This window comes from Phoca vitulina, unplaced genomic scaffold, assembly GCF_004348235.1.
Source record: "Phoca vitulina isolate PV1807 unplaced genomic scaffold, GSC_HSeal_1.0 scaffold41, whole genome shotgun sequence".
NCBI lineage: Eukaryota > Metazoa > Chordata > Mammalia > Carnivora > Phocidae > Phoca > Phoca vitulina.
This window is the reverse complement of record NW_022589744.1, coordinates 635541-651939: the sequence shown is the minus strand read 5'-3', so window position 1 is coordinate 651939 and position 16399 is coordinate 635541. Positions and strand designations below refer to the sequence as shown.

At 57.2% G+C, this 16399-nt stretch overlaps 2 protein-coding genes across 14 annotated transcripts in view; one reads left to right on the top strand and one right to left on the bottom strand.

Annotated features, from left to right (window-relative positions):
• Positions 1-6920, top strand: part of KANSL1 (KAT8 regulatory NSL complex subunit 1) — a 179392-nt gene extending 172472 nt beyond the window's left edge. For all 5 annotated transcript variants that reach the window (XM_032429416.1, XM_032429417.1, XM_032429413.1 and 2 more), the window contains 6 exons: positions 242-390; positions 2793-2914; positions 3415-3472; positions 3684-3796; positions 4577-4829; positions 5115-6920. In XM_032429416.1, coding sequence (XP_032285307.1) covers positions 242-390; positions 2793-2914; positions 3415-3472; positions 3684-3796; positions 4577-4829; positions 5115-5342 — 923 coding nt within the window. In that variant the 3' untranslated portion in view covers positions 5343-6920. The remainder of the gene's footprint in view (positions 1-241; positions 391-2792; positions 2915-3414; positions 3473-3683; positions 3797-4576; positions 4830-5114) is intronic.
• Positions 6921-11595: 4675 nt separating this feature from the next.
• MAPT (microtubule associated protein tau) overlaps positions 11596-16399 on the bottom strand; it is a 94468-nt gene continuing 89664 nt past the window's right edge. For all 9 annotated transcript variants that reach the window (XM_032429427.1, XM_032429424.1, XM_032429418.1 and 6 more), the window contains 2 exons: positions 15656-15768; positions 11596-12296 (listed from right to left, as the gene is read on the bottom strand). In XM_032429427.1, the coding sequence (XP_032285318.1) occupies positions 12081-12296; positions 15656-15768 (329 nt within the window). In that variant the 3' untranslated portion in view covers positions 11596-12080. The remainder of the gene's footprint in view (positions 12297-15655; positions 15769-16399) is intronic.

The window sequence follows — 16399 nt, the reverse complement described above, 5'->3', positions numbered from 1 at the left end:
TTCACTTCCTAGCAAGGCAGAGTAGAGGGACCCTACTGCTTCTAAATGCAGGTCACTTCTTACTGCTGCAGCACCCCTGCCCAGCCCCCTACCTTCCGCCGCCCAGTCTGCTTCACCTTTTTATCCTCTAGGCTTAGGAAGCGCGTTGGCTCTAACTGTGTGTTGCTGGCGCTTGTGGCCCGTGCTGGCCGCAGGGCCGGTGAGGTAACCACGTATTCCTCTTTGTTGTTGACGTCTGCAGTGTTAAAGCATCACCCAGACATGAGCAGTCCCAGCTACTTGGCGGCCGCCCAGCATGCCCCGCACAGCCCCTTGGTGCGACAGCTCTCCACCTCCTCAGACACGTCGGCGCCCACCAGCTCCAGCCCGCAGGTGACAGCCAGCGCGTCTGTAAGTACCTGCGTGGGGTTGGCCCGACGGCCCCTCTGCAGTTACCGCTCCTCGGGTGGCTCTGGAGGACAGTGTAGGGAGTGGGATTTGAGACCCAGGGCATTTGCGGGGGCTCAGCCCGCCACGATGTGTCATCTTTAAGTCAGAGGGGTGGTATTTGACCTTCTGTTTTCCATGGTGGAAAGCTTGATGCTGAGACAGACCCTGAAGGTGGCCTATGGACTATTCCAGATCTGTGGGGCTAGGTCTCACCCAGAACTCAGCAGTAGCATGGCTCTAATCCTGTTGGTTCCAGAAGTTCACCTGAGAGGAGCGGTAGAGGACCGAGACTTAGGAGCATTGGAGGCATTCCATTTCCTTATTTTTACTCTCCCGGTGAGTGTAGCTGGAGCCCCGAGAACAGGCCCTGCCGTGAGGGGTCCTGGAAGGGAGGGGAGAAGGCAGGGCCTCGCTCCATCCCTGAGAGCTGTTGGCACAGCCATTCCAGACACACGTTTCCCGCTGGTTTCTTTCTCATACTTTAATTCCTCAGTGTGTGCCTCCTCAGCGCGTGCTCCTAGAGTTTCTTGGTGCCCACTGACGGGTCCTTTCTACGGTAATTATGGTAATAGTGATAGTGATAATAAAATCGTCTTCACTGTGTCTATGCTGCTTGCTTTTCCCATATTATCTCATTCAATCCTGATAATGCCCTTTGAAATGTAGATCAGTGATATTAAGGATTCTTATTCTGTAGGCGGGGAAGCTGAGGCTTTGCATGGTTAAGTAAACTGCATAAAGGGTGTTGTCCTCAGCCCACTCCCACCTCTTTCCCTTGAAGGTGCTAACAGCAGGCCCAAGAAGATGCAGGGAAAACACACACCTGTTTCTGCAAGCTTCACATTCATTCTTGACTAAGCTACAGGGAGAGCTCTCTCTTGAGGCTTCCATGAGGCACACTTCCGGTAGTGGGGTGTGTCCTTTCAGCAGAGATGGGACAGTGGCAGAGGCTTTGGGGTATGAGGTCACTAAGCCTGAGCTACAGAGCTCAGCGGGGCAAGATTTGCAGAATTCTCTTCGACCATTTTGGTTAAACAGTTACCCCAAATTTGTGAGGCAGAGGCCATCTGTTCTCATTTGATAGAGAAGGAAATGGGGGTGAAAAAGACAGTGTAGTAGGCTGAGGTGAGAGGCGACAGCAGCTCAAGTCCTGGCCCAGGAAGCGCTGCCTGTCAGCGTTCTCAGAATGTCCTGACGTAAGGGGTTGAATCAATCCTGTCTCGCCCTCCAGGAACAGAGAGAGAGCAGGGTGGTTAGTTGTAAGGGACAGCATCTTCCCCATCGTGCTTCCCCGACCCCTTCCCTCTGAGCTGACCGCACTTGGGCCTTGGCCTTGAATTGCAGCCCCTGGGTGTCTCCGGCTGCGTTGCCGTGGCGGCAAACTGTGTCATCCCACTGTTGCCCTCTGGCGCCCCCCGGCCCAGCCCCAGTGTCTGTTTCAGGGCGGGCTCTTTGCTGTCTGGGCCCAAGCAGCAGGTGGACTTTTCCTGCGGCATAGAAACCAACCAAGGCCTTCAGCTCCCTCCTGTATTCCTCCTCTGGCCTCCGAGCTGCTGTAGATGCTCACCTCCTCCTCTGATACTGGACCCTTGTCAGTCTTCTTTCCTAAGAGTTTGATCTTCTCAACCTGTAGAAGCAAGTCTCCGTTCTCCAAGAGTCTGAGCTGTGTAGCCAGGTCCAGGTCCTCTTCCTCTGTTTCCCTCCACTCAGCTCCACTAGAGCTAGAAAGCTCTCCACTCTTCCACAAGTATATAATAGTCAAAAAGAGGGGAAATCCCATAGGGCTGAGCAGATGGTGGGTACGGACTTAGCTGAAGAGTTCACATCTACAAGGAGGAGGTGCTTTCATGACGTCCAAGGTTAGATGATCCGTTGAGCTGGGCCTGTCCTCCAGGATCTTTTCAGGATAAGGGGACTCCCCTTTCTAACCTGAAGAGTGCACTAGGCTTAGTGAAGCATTGGTTTTAGGAGCTACTAAAGGTCCGGGTGATAGAGATAGCAAGGGAAAGCAGAAAGGACAACTCTGAAGGAGGGGGTAGTTAGGGTGTATGTGGGGGAGTCAGAACCACAGCACCTGACTTGAGGCCCCAGGGTGCTCACCCCTGCAAAATTCAGTAGAAGTCTTCTTGCGAGTGAGCCCATGAAGGAAGAGACTCGGGAGCAGGAGGGCCTCCGTGGGGCCACCTGGCGGCTCTCCTGAGGGGACGTCCAAGTGGGAGGGAGACCTCATCCCCAGTGCGGGTAGCGGGGCCCGAGGCCCGAGGCCCAGGTGCCTGTGCTGGCCAGCCGGTTGTGTGTCTTGGGTGTAGGATTTGATGTTTGCAGAATTGCGCCTCCCTTTTAAATTCGCCTTTGTCTTACAGCAGCCAGTGAGGAGGAGAAGGGGAGAGAGCTCATTCGACATTAACAACATTGTCATCCCGATGTCTGTTGCTGCAACAACTCGGGTGGAGAAACTACAATACAAGGAAATCCTTACTCCCAGGTAGAGGCCCTCGCTAATTGGCTCCTCACCCTCTTCTTCCCGCTACTGCCTTTTCCCCTCTTTTGTCCCCGAGCTTTGGGTCCTGGCCTTAGGTTTTGTCTTCTCTTTAAGAGAAATTCTTCCCTGATAGGAGTGAAATTGTTTCTGCGTATCGTTCTCATTCCGTTAATAAGAGTACCAACCAGACCTCCGGCCGCGTGCTGGCTGTAGCCGTGTTTGTTTGACAGCACAGTAGGTTTGCAAACAGTGAGTTTGTTGTCCTCATCAAAACAGGATTTCACCTGTGAATCTTTATTCCCAGCTTTTGTTGACAACTTGGGAAATTGGGTAGATGGGTAGCAGTCCGTTGGTGTAAGCCGTTCCTTGGCCTGCGTTGGCCTCGGGCCGCCGGGGCGGAGGGCAGGGCCGTCCACAGGCGCCCAGCGCTCGCTCTGGCGCAGACACACTCACCCTGCCCGGCGGCCCTGCTCTCTCACAGTTGTCCCTTTTTGATTTTGCAGTTGGCGGGAGGTTGATCTTCGGTCTCTGAAGGGGAGTCCTGACGAGGAAAATGAGGAGGTAACAGCAGGGTCATTCTCTCTCAGAAGGACACGCACGCACACACCCCAAGTGCCTCAAAAACCTGTGGGTGTCAAGTACAGGCTCACTGTGTTCCTGTCCTGATGGGGAAGAGCCTAGTAAGGGCTGGGGCTGATTCTAGAATTGCTCCAGCCAAACTTGGACTCGGCTTCCTGGAGGATGGGGGGCTAGTGAGGCTGCTCTCTTGCAGGTCGAGGACCTGTCTGACGCAGCCTTCGCCGCCCTTCATGCCAAATGTGAGGAGATGGAGAGGGCTCGGTGGCTGTGGACCACGAGTGTGCCACCCCAGCGGCGGGGCAGCAGGTGACGGGGCAGGCACAGGTCCCCCGGCCTGTGAAGGGAGGGTGGGCGGGGGGTTGGGCGCCGCGTCCGTGGGGTTGCCCTGCCCCTCAGTCGCTGTGCGTATGCATCTGCTGGCGAGGGTCAAGAACGCAGACGTTCCCGGCTGTTCGTTGGGACTCATGAGGGTATGAGGGTCACGTGGCTGGATCCTTGCTGAGCAGTGGGGTCGCTGTCCAGTTGTGGCAAACTTGCATGGTCTCCTGGGCTCCGGGTCGTGGCTGTCTGTGGCATTAGGGGGCCAGTTGAGGGTTGTGGTGACTTAACTAGAGGAGCTTTGGAGGCCTCACCACAGTTTAACCCTCCTTGGGACAGTGGAATATGGGGGGTTGTGGTCCTGCTTGAAAGAACTGGAAGCTAAACCCTCAGGAATCTCAGAAAGATTTAGGGCTCTTGTCTTTGCTTTTTTTCCCCTCAGAGCCTAGAGGAATTTCCCTTCCCTGTGAATTCACTGGGCGCTGTGCCAGAGATGAGCCCCTGGCATTGTTCCGCCGTGGCTTTTCTCTCAGGACGCTAGGTGCACCCAGTTCTTAAGATGGTCGTACCGTGGGCCTGCGCCGGCACACAGCTGGGGGAGGGAACGAGGGGCTTTACGGTTCCCGGGAAAGCACTGTTCGTGTCCGTCTACCTCAGCTCCTCTGGTTGGGATGTTCTTTTCATGCCTCCTCCCCAGCCCCCCAAAATCAGCCTTCGAATAATTCCCTGTTCCCCGGGGCACTGAGATTTGCACTCCTTGGTGTCCAGGTCTTACAGGTCATCAGATGGCCGGACAACTCCCCAGCTGGGCAGTGCCAACCCCTCCACCCCCCAGCCCGCCTCCCCTGATGTCAGCAGTAGCCACTCTCTGTCGGAGTTCTCCCACGGCCAGTCCCCGAGGAGCCCCATCAGCCCGGAACTGCACTCGGCGCCGCTCACCCCTGTGGCTCGGGACGCGCTCCGACACCTAGCCAGTGAAGACACCCGTTGTTCCACACCGGAGCTGGGGCTGGATGAGCAGGTGGGGGCTGCAGCCTCTGCGTGGGGGTCGGCGGGGTCGGGGACGGAATGGGGACGGGGCTGCATCTTATGCCTCCCCCTCCCCATTTTAAAGGGGCTGCACTTAAAATTGATCTTCTGAAGGGACCATGGAACAGGCGTCCACTCCGAGGGGTCTCCCTGGACCACTCCAGGAACTCTCAAGGGACTAGTCTTGGACTCCGGTCCACACGTTTTGGGGCAGGGCCTTGGGGCAGGGTGTAGGCCGGGCCTGGCTCCTCACCGCGGCAGTTTGTCTCCCCCACAGTCCGTCCAGCCGTGGGAACGGCGAACCTTCCCCTTGGCCTACAGCCCCCAGGCGGAGTGTGAGGACCAGCTGGATGCGCAGGAACGGGCAGCCCGCTGCACTCGGCGCACCTCAGGCAGCAAGACTGGCCGAGAGGCGGAGGTGGCCCCCACCTCACCTCCCGCTGTCCCCCTCAAGAGTCGGCATTTGGCGACAACGGTCACAGCTCAGCGTCCCACTCACAGATGAGCGGGAAACGAGAATCTAAACAGACTCACTAACTATTGGCATTAAAGCTTCAGAAATCTCTGCGTTTGATATTCAAACATCATATGCCGGAAATTTTCACAGTTTTTAGTGAATTTAAGGAATTTAGATTCTACTTTGGTATTTTTTTGTTTTGTTTTGATTTTTGTTTTGTTTTGGTTTTGGTTTCCATGTTTTGTTGTCACACACACCTGAGCACTTCCTCCAGTTGGCAAACAGAAGTTCAGGATAAGACCCTGCTGGCCTGGTCCTGGCACGTCCTCTGCACTGTTGAATCACTGGACTTAGCGATGTTAGATGGTCCCCCCTCTCCTCGCACCCGTGGGCAGGGTGGACCGGCCAAGTGGGCAGAGGGGGTGGAAAGCTCCAGCTCAGCGTGACCGCCCTCGGTTCGCATGGGGGAGAACAGTGCGCTCTGGGCTCCTCCCCTTGCCCCTCCCCTCCCATCGGTGGCTGGGTCCCCCTTGGCCATCTGTGCCAGAGCACCCCCATCGGAGCCTCTTGGCCATAACTGCCGCCTGTTCTCACTGAGCTCTCAGTTGACAGAATGGCTTCCCCTTGTCATCCAGATCTTGGAGACCTAGTTCGGGTTTCCTCTGCATTCGGTCATCTCTGTTTTGACTCCTTAACTGCAGTAACCTAGGCTGCGGCTGCTCAGGTCCCCAGCCTGCCCCTTCGTGCCCTGTCTGCTCCCTGACACCATCCACATCCCTGTACACACAGTCCTTCCACTCGGACGTTTTTACCACCTGTCCTCATCTGGGAAGGTAGGGTTAGGGCTACTTCACCTCTGGCCCACTCCTGTGCAAACGCGGGGGTCAGGGACACGAGCAGCCATCTCCCCTGTGTGATTCTCTTGTCACGGATGCATTTAGTCCCGTTTCCTTCACATCCAGTCCCCTGTCGGTGTCAATTAGGCCTCTCCCCTCCCACGCTCCCCTGGCCTGTGGAACGTTGTCTGGTCCTAGCTGTGGTTCCCATCGCTCCCTCACCACCCCCCTTGGTTAACCTTGTGCCTGTCTCATGTATGATCACATCACCAAGAGGGGGGGCAATAAGGACTTCTTTATTTTTATTTTTATTTTTTTTTTTGTTGCCATTTTGTAATCGTATAAAAATAGTAGACAAACTGCTTAATGGTTGGGGTTTTTTCACAATTTTCAACATTAGTGATTTTTTTGATTCTGTTTGCAAGTTAAAGAGTTTGTCATTGTTTCTTTAAAAAACAATAATGCACCATATCCCTATGCATAAAGTGCTTCTTCTATTTATAAGGTTGAAAATTCTGAATAACCCTTTTAGCATTGTTAAAAAAAAAAAAAACAAAAACAAAAATGGAAAAAAAAACCTTGTATTTTGTAAATATTTTCTTTTCCTGCTTTGAGCTGTGTATTGGCAGCGAAACATGTAGCTGTCTTTGTTCTATAGAAATGCTTTTCTTCAGAGAAGCTGATCTTTGTTAATGTCTTGATTCTGTTCGCAAAGCACAGACTAGTGCTTAAAAAAAAAAAAAAGGAAGGAAAAATTGAAAAAAAAATAATAAAAAAAAAAGTCACAGAATGTTGTGTTGCCAGGCTTTCCTTGACGTTGGACGGGCTCTGCATGGCGGTGGCGGCAGCCTAGGGCCCTGCCCTGCCGAGCAGTTCTCTGCGTGCCCGGACTGGCTCCGAACCTTCGGGAGTCTCCATTGTGTCTCCGGCCACCTGGCGGGGGTCACCTGATGGTCACTAGGGAGAGGCTGTCGTCAGGGGAGGTGAGGGGTGCCTGGAGGACGGGGGATCTCTGTAGATAATCTTTTTGTTGGTTGTAAGTGATCATCGCCTCTTGATGTGCCTTTCTCCAGGGAGACCAGCAGTGTGACATTTTATATCTCTTCTAAATGGCTGAATTCTAAACGGAGATTTCACCCCTCTCCGTCTTTTGTTGGGGTGTTTTTTTCCCCTCCCTGGGGTTGGGGTCAATGAGAATGTGTATTTTGTAACATTTTTCTGAGGTGGCTAAGTTCTGGATCCTCTTTGTATAAGACAAGTAAGTGGGCAGGCGTGATCCCTCTACTCTCCTTCCTTCCTTCTCCCGGCAGTCCTGGTGATGGAGCCCGGGAAGCCCCGGCCCGACAGATCGCCGTGAGTGCGCGGGCAGCGGGGCTCTGGCTGCCCTCTCGCTTCGCTGGCCACAGTGAGGATCTGCCCTGTGGGAGCTTCTGCCCGCAGGGGCTCAAGCAAGGGGGCTGGGGGGAAGAAAACGAGTCTTGCAATTTTGTATGAAGACCTAAGGGTTCCTTGTTAGGACGTTGACCTAATTACTAAATAATACAACAGGTTACGGTTTTCTGTTTCGGTTTTCTTTGTGGCATTGCTGAGGGCTACCTGGTGTCCCGGTCCTGATGTAGCAGACCTCTTCCCCCACCTAAGTAAGGACCCAAAGGGGAGAGGAAGCCGCTCCGTAAGCCATTCACTCAGCTGGCTGGCCGGCCTAGGGACAGAAGACTCTCTCCTCCGCCTAGCCCAGCCTCGGCAGGTCGCAGTATGCGGGCGCGGGTCTGACGGGCTCGGAGGTCAGCCCCACGGGTACTGCCCTTTGAGTTGGACCGGGATGGTTGGCGAGCAGCGGAGTCGGAGAATCAACTCAGAACGAAGAAGTCTGAGGACTCCTCTTGCACCTCCAGGGCTCTGGAGAGAGCTGCTAAATTCTGATGTCCAGGTTTTAGCAACCGTGACATTCCTGTTCCGAGCCAAATTCTCAGGTTGGGAAAAGACTCGCAAATCCTACATCCTGAATCATCTTCTGCTTCGAATCCACGCACAGAGACCTTACTTAATCAGTAATAACTTTATTTCCAAATTCACTTTTACAGCAACAGTGTAAATCATTTGTTAAAACACACAATACACCATAGGGACATTCACAGACAGGAAGCTAAGCTAAGATGGTTTCATGTCCCTCCCCCCACCCTCAAAATTACCGAAGAAATCGTGGGACTTGCAAGTGCCAGAAGTTGTCCTGCCCAACACTGCAAATTCACGGGGCGAAGTCCATTAGGAGGGGAGACTCTGGGCCGGTGCCCAGGGTAACCCTTTTCATAGCTGAAGAGAAACCAGAAGTCTCGAAGCCTCAGACCCATAGATGGAACAAGCTGACCACCTCCACCCTCGTCCCCACCTGTTGGCTTTACTTGGGGACAGATAAAAGACGGTGAAGGAGGAGCTCTTGGCAGCTGCCGGAGGACAGGCTGCGTGTCCGGAGCTGGTGGGAAAGGTGACACAGAGGGGCCAGCGCCTTAGATGGAAGGGTGCCAGGGCCTGTGGGAGGCAGGGCTGCGGGCCTGGGGGTCCCCGAGAGAGAGGGCAGCTGTACGTCCAGGCTCCTGCACGAGCCTTGCTGCCGGCACCGGGCTGGGCGGGGGACAGGCGAGCCGGCAGCCTGCTGCCCTGGGGAACCCTGTCCGTGGAGAGGCGAGACCCCAGGGACCTCTAGCAAACGGCTGATCTGAAGAAAAGGGTTACAAGGCGGTTGAACTGCTGCCCTCCAAGACTTCCCTCTGCCCGTGGTAACTATCTTACAGGGTCCTCCCCCCTCCCCCCAGAAGCACGACAAGCAAACAGGATACAGTCTCCGCATTGAAGTCAAGTTAAATGGAACTACTGATAAGTGAGTGGAGGGCTCGAAGGGACCAGGCATACAGCACAGCCTGTCTGGGACGCCCGAGGGACACTGACTGTGGAGGTGGGGGGGATGGGGGTGGCAGAGTGCCCAGCCCTCGGGGGCTGCGGGGCGGGGGGATTGTCCTCGTTCAGGGTCACGAGCCAGCATCCCTTTGCAGTCCCCCTGGCAGCACTGACCCTCCCACCCTAAACCATGATCTCTAGGCCGCCCCCAGTAGACCGGCCCACCGGGCAGATCCCAGACCCCTCCGAGCAAGGCCCTCAGAATAAGGTCTGGAAGAGCAGGGCTCAGCAACTGCAGAAAGCGGCAGCGCGAGTCCCTGGCGGTGAGGAGGGGCCGCGTGTCCAAGAGCTACCAACCCTGAACCCCATTTCCCTTCTCTGCCTCAGGACCCTTCTAAGGGCAGCTGGGGCTCAAAGCGGTGGAGAGCCTCACGGTGGCCGGTTCTGGGCCCAGATGATTCCTTGCACGGAAACCCCGGCTGCAGCCGAAGCGCCCGGCCCTGGAGAGGCGGCCCTGGACTCCCAGCAGCCCCCAGGGTTGCCGGAGCCGGGGCCCGAGGTTGCCGAATTTCTTTACAGCGATTCTCTACGAAGGCGGTTCCCTTTTCCCCGTGGGGGCAGGCGGGGCCCCGACCGCGGCTTCGGGCCGCGTGTCTCCCGACTCGTCAGCGCCCTGCGGTCGGGCAGCTCGGGCTCCCGGGGCTCCTCCGGCGCAGGCCGTCCGCGCAGGCGCGGGGACAGCTTGCGGTGGGACCCCGGGCTGAGAGGGGCTGCGGGCCTCTGCCCTGCTGGCACTGGGTTCCGAGACCCTCTCTCAGGGTTGCTGTGACCGGGAGGGCCATCTTCCTGCGGCCAAGCAGGCCGGCCACGCGCTCCGCCCCGACAGAGGGAAGCCCCGGCGGGGCCGCGAGGGGGCGCCGTAGCTCCCGGCCTTCCTCGGAGCTCAGGGCCGTCGGATGTCACAATCTGGTCTCGGGTGGGTCCCAGGTGCTGTGAAAGCCTTTCCAATCCGAAGGCCCCAGCAGGGTGGAGCCACACTGGCCCCCTGGAGCCGAGCCCCAGTGTGGGGGTGGGGGTGGGGGGGGAGACATCTAGGACCCCCACGGGGGTGGGTTAGAAACCTCTTCACAAGCATTTCCAGATACATGCGTCCTTTTTTTTTTTTTTCCTTTTCATTATCATAGTCTGGTGAATCCAAGCATAAACAGATCCGACTACAAGGCGACAGGGTGCAGACGGGGAGGGAAAGGCGACGTCTATGTATATGTCAGCTGCTGCGGCAGGACAGACGGCACTGCTTCCAGCTGGGACGGGCCGACGAACCGTTTCCGAGGGGGGTGCTCCCCTTCCGGGGGGTCCGCATGGTGCGGGGGGAGGGCAGGCGGTGGCGGGGCTCTCTCAGAGGCTGGCGGTCACAAGCTTGGGCGCAAGTGGGGGGACGTGGGGCGGGGGTGGGGGCAGTGTGGTCCTGCCCTGGGGGCCTCGCCTGCCTGTCCTGGTGCCACCTCTGGAACCGGGACAGCCAACCTAGCTGCCAGCTCAGCTCAGGAAGGGGGCCAGGCCCTCTGGGAGGAAAAGGCTCTCCGAGTCAACAAGGCAAAAACATCCCGGGTCATCGCTGAGCCCACCCTGGCCCACGTCTGTGAGGAGAGGCGGGGGGTAAGGAACTGAGGCAGGTCGTCAGCTTCGTGGGGGCCGCGCCAGCTGGTGAGTAGAACCGAAGCCAAGAGCCTGAGGTCTCACCGTGTGCCCGGGCTTCGCCTTCACTCGCTCACACCCCGCAGAGGAGAGCAGGAGCCTCCCGCATCCAATGTCTGAGAAGGGGCGTGGTGAGGCTGGGGACTCGGGACAGCGTGACATAATGGGGACAGGCAGTGACTGGGCTCCGCACAGCAGACACACGGGCATGGCGGGGGGTGGGGGGAGACAGGTGGCTGCAGCGGCCGTGGGAGGGGCAGGAGGCTCAGGACCCACCTGCCGGAGTCCCGCACGCTCCCGAGACGCCCGAGGCCCAGGCTTGGGAACAGGCGGATGCCCCCAAGAGGCACGAGTCCTTACAAAGAGAACTGGTTAGCCCTAAAGTCCCAGGTCGGTGAGGTGGCCAAAACCGTGGCTGCAGTTCCAACCTTCAGAACTTAATAAAACGGGGTTTCCGTGGGGCCGAGGGAAGCCCCTCAGCTCAGGACCCCCACCCTGCAGGGAGGGAGAAAGAGGCCAGCACTGGGGACATCAAGGTCAGGCTTCTCTGAGGAAGTGATCGCAGGGTGCCACCCTCCCGCCAACCGTCCCTTCACGGTATGGGAGGGACCAGAGCCCTTCTCCAGAGGGTGGCACCCTGGCCCGCAGCGGACCCCGGGCCACCAAGCACAGGAGGCCACTTGGTCCAAGTTTGCTGCGGGCGGCAGGGGCAGTTGGCCCTTCCTGCTGCCCTTCCAGGAGGAGGACAGCGGCTCCTCCCCACCCAGCACCTCTCACCCCCTCCCACCTCTCCCTTCTGCCCTCTGCCCCCCCACCCCCCCGCCCCGCCCCTCCCCTCCCCTCCCCTCCCCTCCCCTCCCCACCCACCCCCACCCCAAGGTTGACATCGGCCTGTGGCTCCAACATGGCGCCCCGGGTTCAAATCCTTTGTTGCTGCCGCTGCCCCTGCGACACCCCCAGGATGGAGCAGAGCAGGGGTGCCCCCAGTCCCTCGAGATGCCCCAGAAGCAGCTTTCAGAGCCTCTCCTCCCTCCTCTACTCAGAGGGGAAAAAAAAAGAATCAAAAGTAATTGCCCAAGGAAATGTTGGGTGTGGCCATCTTTTTAAATGTTTTTAAAAATATTTTATTGTTACGAGCCCACCCATCAATTTGGAAAGATGAAATTTGCTCTTTTGCCCCGTCACTGATTTTGAAGTCCCGAGCCAGAGCCGAGCGACAGAAGCAGGTTAAGTGATTAACCGATGAACCGGTCTGAGGAGCAGCTGGGGGAGGGCAGAGGGCGAAGGGCCAGATCATTATTCTTTTTTTTTCCACACTCTCTCCTCTCCACGATTATTGACCGCCCCGGGGGCCTGATCACAAACCCTGCTTGGCCAGGGAGGCGGACACTTCGTCGGCTAGCGTGGCGAGCTGGGGCGAGTCTACCATGTCGATGCTGCCCGTGGAGGACACGTTGCTGAGGTGCCGCGGAGACGTGTCCCCGGACACCACGGGCGACTTATACACGATCTCCGCCCCGTGGTCGGTCTTGGCTTTGGCATTCTCGCGGAAGGTCAGCTTGTGGGTTTCGATCTGCAAGAGAGGAGGCGAGGGAAGGCGAGTGAAGCCACAGAAAGGCGGGCAAGCCCGGCCTGCCCACGGGCCCGGGGTGGGAGGGAGCCGTGGTGCGGGCGGGGGGGCTGTGTGATCACCTTCCCGGAGGGGCCACCTGCGCACGGTTCCCGCATCACCTGCCTGCCGGCCACCCGCTTTCCTTCTCCGGATGCAGTGACCGGCGTTCGCTTCTTGTGTGTCCTTCCAGAGATGCCCACACGTGTGCAAGCCCGTGGGATGTATGAAGTGTGTCTGTATATTTAATACACACGGTGACAGTATCCACATGCTTTACGCTTCGGCGTTTCGACCTAATACCTTCCTTTATCGGCACCCGCTTTCCCCGATGCGTGCTGCCGGCGGCGAGGATTCCGTCGCCCTGTACCAAAACGCACCTGCTCCCCAGGCGGGTATCCGCGCCGTCCCCGCCTTTGCCTGTCACAAACAGCGCCGTGTCTGAATACCCGCGTGTGCACAGCATTTCACACGCGGGGAAACGTATCCTCGGAGCGGAACGGCTGGTGTGTCAAAAGGCATGTGCGTTTGATTTATAGATACTAACAAGTTGCACAGGAGAGCGTGAAGGATGAGGCGCCTGCGTGGCTCAGTCGGTGAAGCGTCTGCCTTTGGTCCTGGGTCCTGGGATCAAGTCCCACGTCAGGCTCCCTGCTCAGCGGGGGGGGGGGGGAGTCTGTTTCTCCCTCTACCCCACCCCCCTGCTTGTGCTCTCTCTCTCTCAAATAAATAAATACAATCTTTAAAAAAAAATAAAAAGCATGAAGGAGGAGCCGGAGAGGAGTAAGGGACAGCCCCAGAGTCACTGCTGGCTAGCCAGGAGCCACACACATTCCTCTCCTCGCCAGTGATGGGGGGGTTTGGAGGTGGCCGCAGCTGTGGGCAGCCCTGGAAGGTGGGCTAGAAATCCTGACGTGACGAAGTCCTTTTTCAAGTACAGAAACGATGACATAGCCAGGGGTCCAGAGGTCTTTGCTCCACAGGATGCCTGGGACACTCAAAGCATTTGCTAGAGATGTGAGCAGTTCGTAATAATTCCGGATGAGCCCTGAAGTGGTGGACACAGGAATTCCCTACTCTTTTGGACCCTGGAACCGTTGTGCATCCGGTGAAGCCAGGAAAATGTACACACAGGCAGGCATGCGCTCACCCACCCACAATTCTTCCACATGATTTCAGGAGTCCGTGGACCAAGGGGTGAAGAGTCCCCGTTGCAGGGGGCTTGAATGTGGGTGTAACGAAAAACCAGGCTCCCATGTAAGCTCTACGCTTATTTTGTCCATTTTGGTGCAGTGCTTTGCAAAAAGAGCCTTTCGGTATCACTGTATTCGAAAGGCCGTGGGGACGTAAGCTTTGATAAGAGCATTAATGTTGGTATCTTGTAGAAAAAAGTGATAGGGTCCTGGAAATGTCCCCAAATCTCCCAAACTGGAAGCAGCTCTGGCGGCAGGGGTCTTGTGCTCCACTATGTGTCAGCAGTTTTGCTCATCATGTCAGGACGTGGGGGACTGAATACGAGGGGACTCTCTGGGATCAAGACAGTGTCTTCTGGGTGGTGGGCAGGCCCACCCTTTCTGAGCCGGCACAGAGGTGAGTTAAAACAGAAGTTCACACTCAGGCCTGACTCTGACTCACATTCTTAGACGGCTACAAAGTACCAGGAATCTTCTAGAACATGGTCTCATTTGGGTCTCCCCACCACCCTGGGATGTGGATATTTCTGTCCATTTTGCTGACGAAGAAATGAGCCGAGAGCACTTGTCCATCCTGCCCAGGGTCACAGCTCCAAGCAGAGTCAAACCCAGAGCTTTGCTCAGGACATAGAAGCTTCCAGAGATGGGCGGAGACCTTCCCTCACCCAGGGAGTCAGCAATGCCCGGGCCTTAAACCAGTAAGGGGGCAGGTGACAGAAGCTAGCAGAGCCGCTGGGCTTTTGCCGAGAACCTTCTCCACGGCCCCAGAGAACTGGGCCCTTCCTCACTTCCCCTGAGGCACACAGCCTCCAGGACCCTCTCTGACTAGGGACCCAGGGACGGAGAAGAATTCCTGCACCTCGGAAGCCGAGTTTCGGGAACCTCTTCAGGTCCACCTTGGGGTCAGGGGACTGCATGGGGCACTGTGGGGAGCCAGAGAGCACAGGGCCATCCAAGGGCCCGTGCCCTGTCCTCCGCCCCAGCCCACCACCCTTCGGGGAGCTCATCTAGGGGTGGGGTGTGTCCCCGGGCCTGAGTCTGTAGCCTCTGCTTTAAGCTATCCCGGGGGGGCTTCTCCAAAACTGACCGTTGGGCTTTCACCTCAAACACAACATGGGGTGTGTCTATCGAGAAGGCCCGGCGATGAGCCCGACGGGGGGCAGGGGGGCTCCGATTGGCCCTGGGGGCTCCCCGCTGCCGCCCTGCCCAGCGTGTTGTGCCGGCTGCCACTTCCAACCAGCCGGGCCACCTCGGGCAGCACCCTTTCTCACGCTGGGTCGGGTCTCAGAGTCTGTGCCCATTCTGGAACCCCCCTTCTCCTCCCACCACAGCTCTGTCAGCTGCTGGGAGGCACTACAAACTGGTAGATGAGCCATTTCCAGAACTTCATGGCAGGCGTGGGTGGGAGCCCCCCAGAGGGTGCTTTGGCTGCAGTTCTGCAAAAGAGGAAACGTGCAGCCGCGAGCCCACATCCTGTGATGTGCCCAGAGGGAGCCTGCTCAGGGCCACACGCATCCCCGTGTCCCCCTCCCCCGCGCTCACACAGTGAGACCCGGAGGCTCAAGAACCTGCGGGGATCGCCGAGATCCTCGGGCCAGCAGCCTCCCCGTGGACGTTTCCGTGCCAGACAGGCAGGGGCTCCACAGGAACCTGGATTTCGGCAGCACTGTTTTGCTCTAACTGCCTAGTGACCCATTTAGAAAATTAGGTTATGTTCCCATGACTTGTTCGTGGTGCGCTGGGGCGGGCTCTGGGGCTGGCTACCTCCTTCTGCGGATGCTTGCCAACCACGGGGCCGAATGCTGTCACCGAGGACAGCGGTTCTCACCTTTAACTGCCCGGCAGAATCCCCTGGGGGCTTTAGAAGCTCCAGGTGCCCAGGTGGCACCTGAGACCCATCAGAGTCTCCAGGTCGGGCCCGGGCATCAAATCTGGTAAAGCTCCCAGGTGACTGCAATGGGCAGCGAAGGCCGAGACTCACGGTCCCGGGGGCTGCTGAGAATCCACATCAAGCCGATCAAGACAGGCCCCTCAGCTTTCCTCCCCTGGAAAACTGGACCAGGCTTGTCCACTCCACTCCATTCACAGCCACATCCAAATGCAGCCTCCTCCCCACCCTGCCCCCTTTACCTTTTTATTCCCTCCGCCAGGGACATGGGTGATGTTGTCCAGGGACCCGATCTTCGACTGGACTCTGTCCTTGAAGTCCAGCTTCTCAGATTTTACTTCCACCTGGCCACCCCCTGAAACACAATGCACACAGCACACCGCGCCTTGAAGGAGAGCGGAGCACGTGACGCCAGGTAGACGCCGGTCTCTCCGAGTAGGTAAAACTATCCTTCATTTAGAAGGTGCTCTGGGCCCAAGTAAGCCCTTCCAGAGGGCTTCACAACAGTTTATTCCATCTCTCTCATCAAGGTGTGCATCCAATATTTGCTCAACAAACACCTCCTCTTTCTTTAATGCACAGGTCAATGACAGCTCAGTCCAGGAGGAGTGGTTCCACACTCTAAACTGGCTGGCTTCCAAAGAGTGAAGTCCTTCTATGTCAACATCCTGTAAGACACAGCCCTGCAAGATCTCGGAATGAAACTAAATGGCAAAATGCACCCTAACCGAGGAAGGGGCCTGACCCTTCTCCCTCCTCGGACACTCGGTGCCGAGCCCAAGCACGGGGGACACAGCCTGAGGAAGAGACAAACAGCATTCTTTTCTGGAGAAAGGATAAAGCCACCCAAGAAGGGTGCTCCCAGCATGGTAGGATGATGGCACCAGGTGAGGGATGGTTTTCACTGGGAGAGACTAAACCCCCACGACATGTCCCAGCGAAGCCAGAACCTGACGAGACACATTCCGGACTATGTTTCTGCCAAC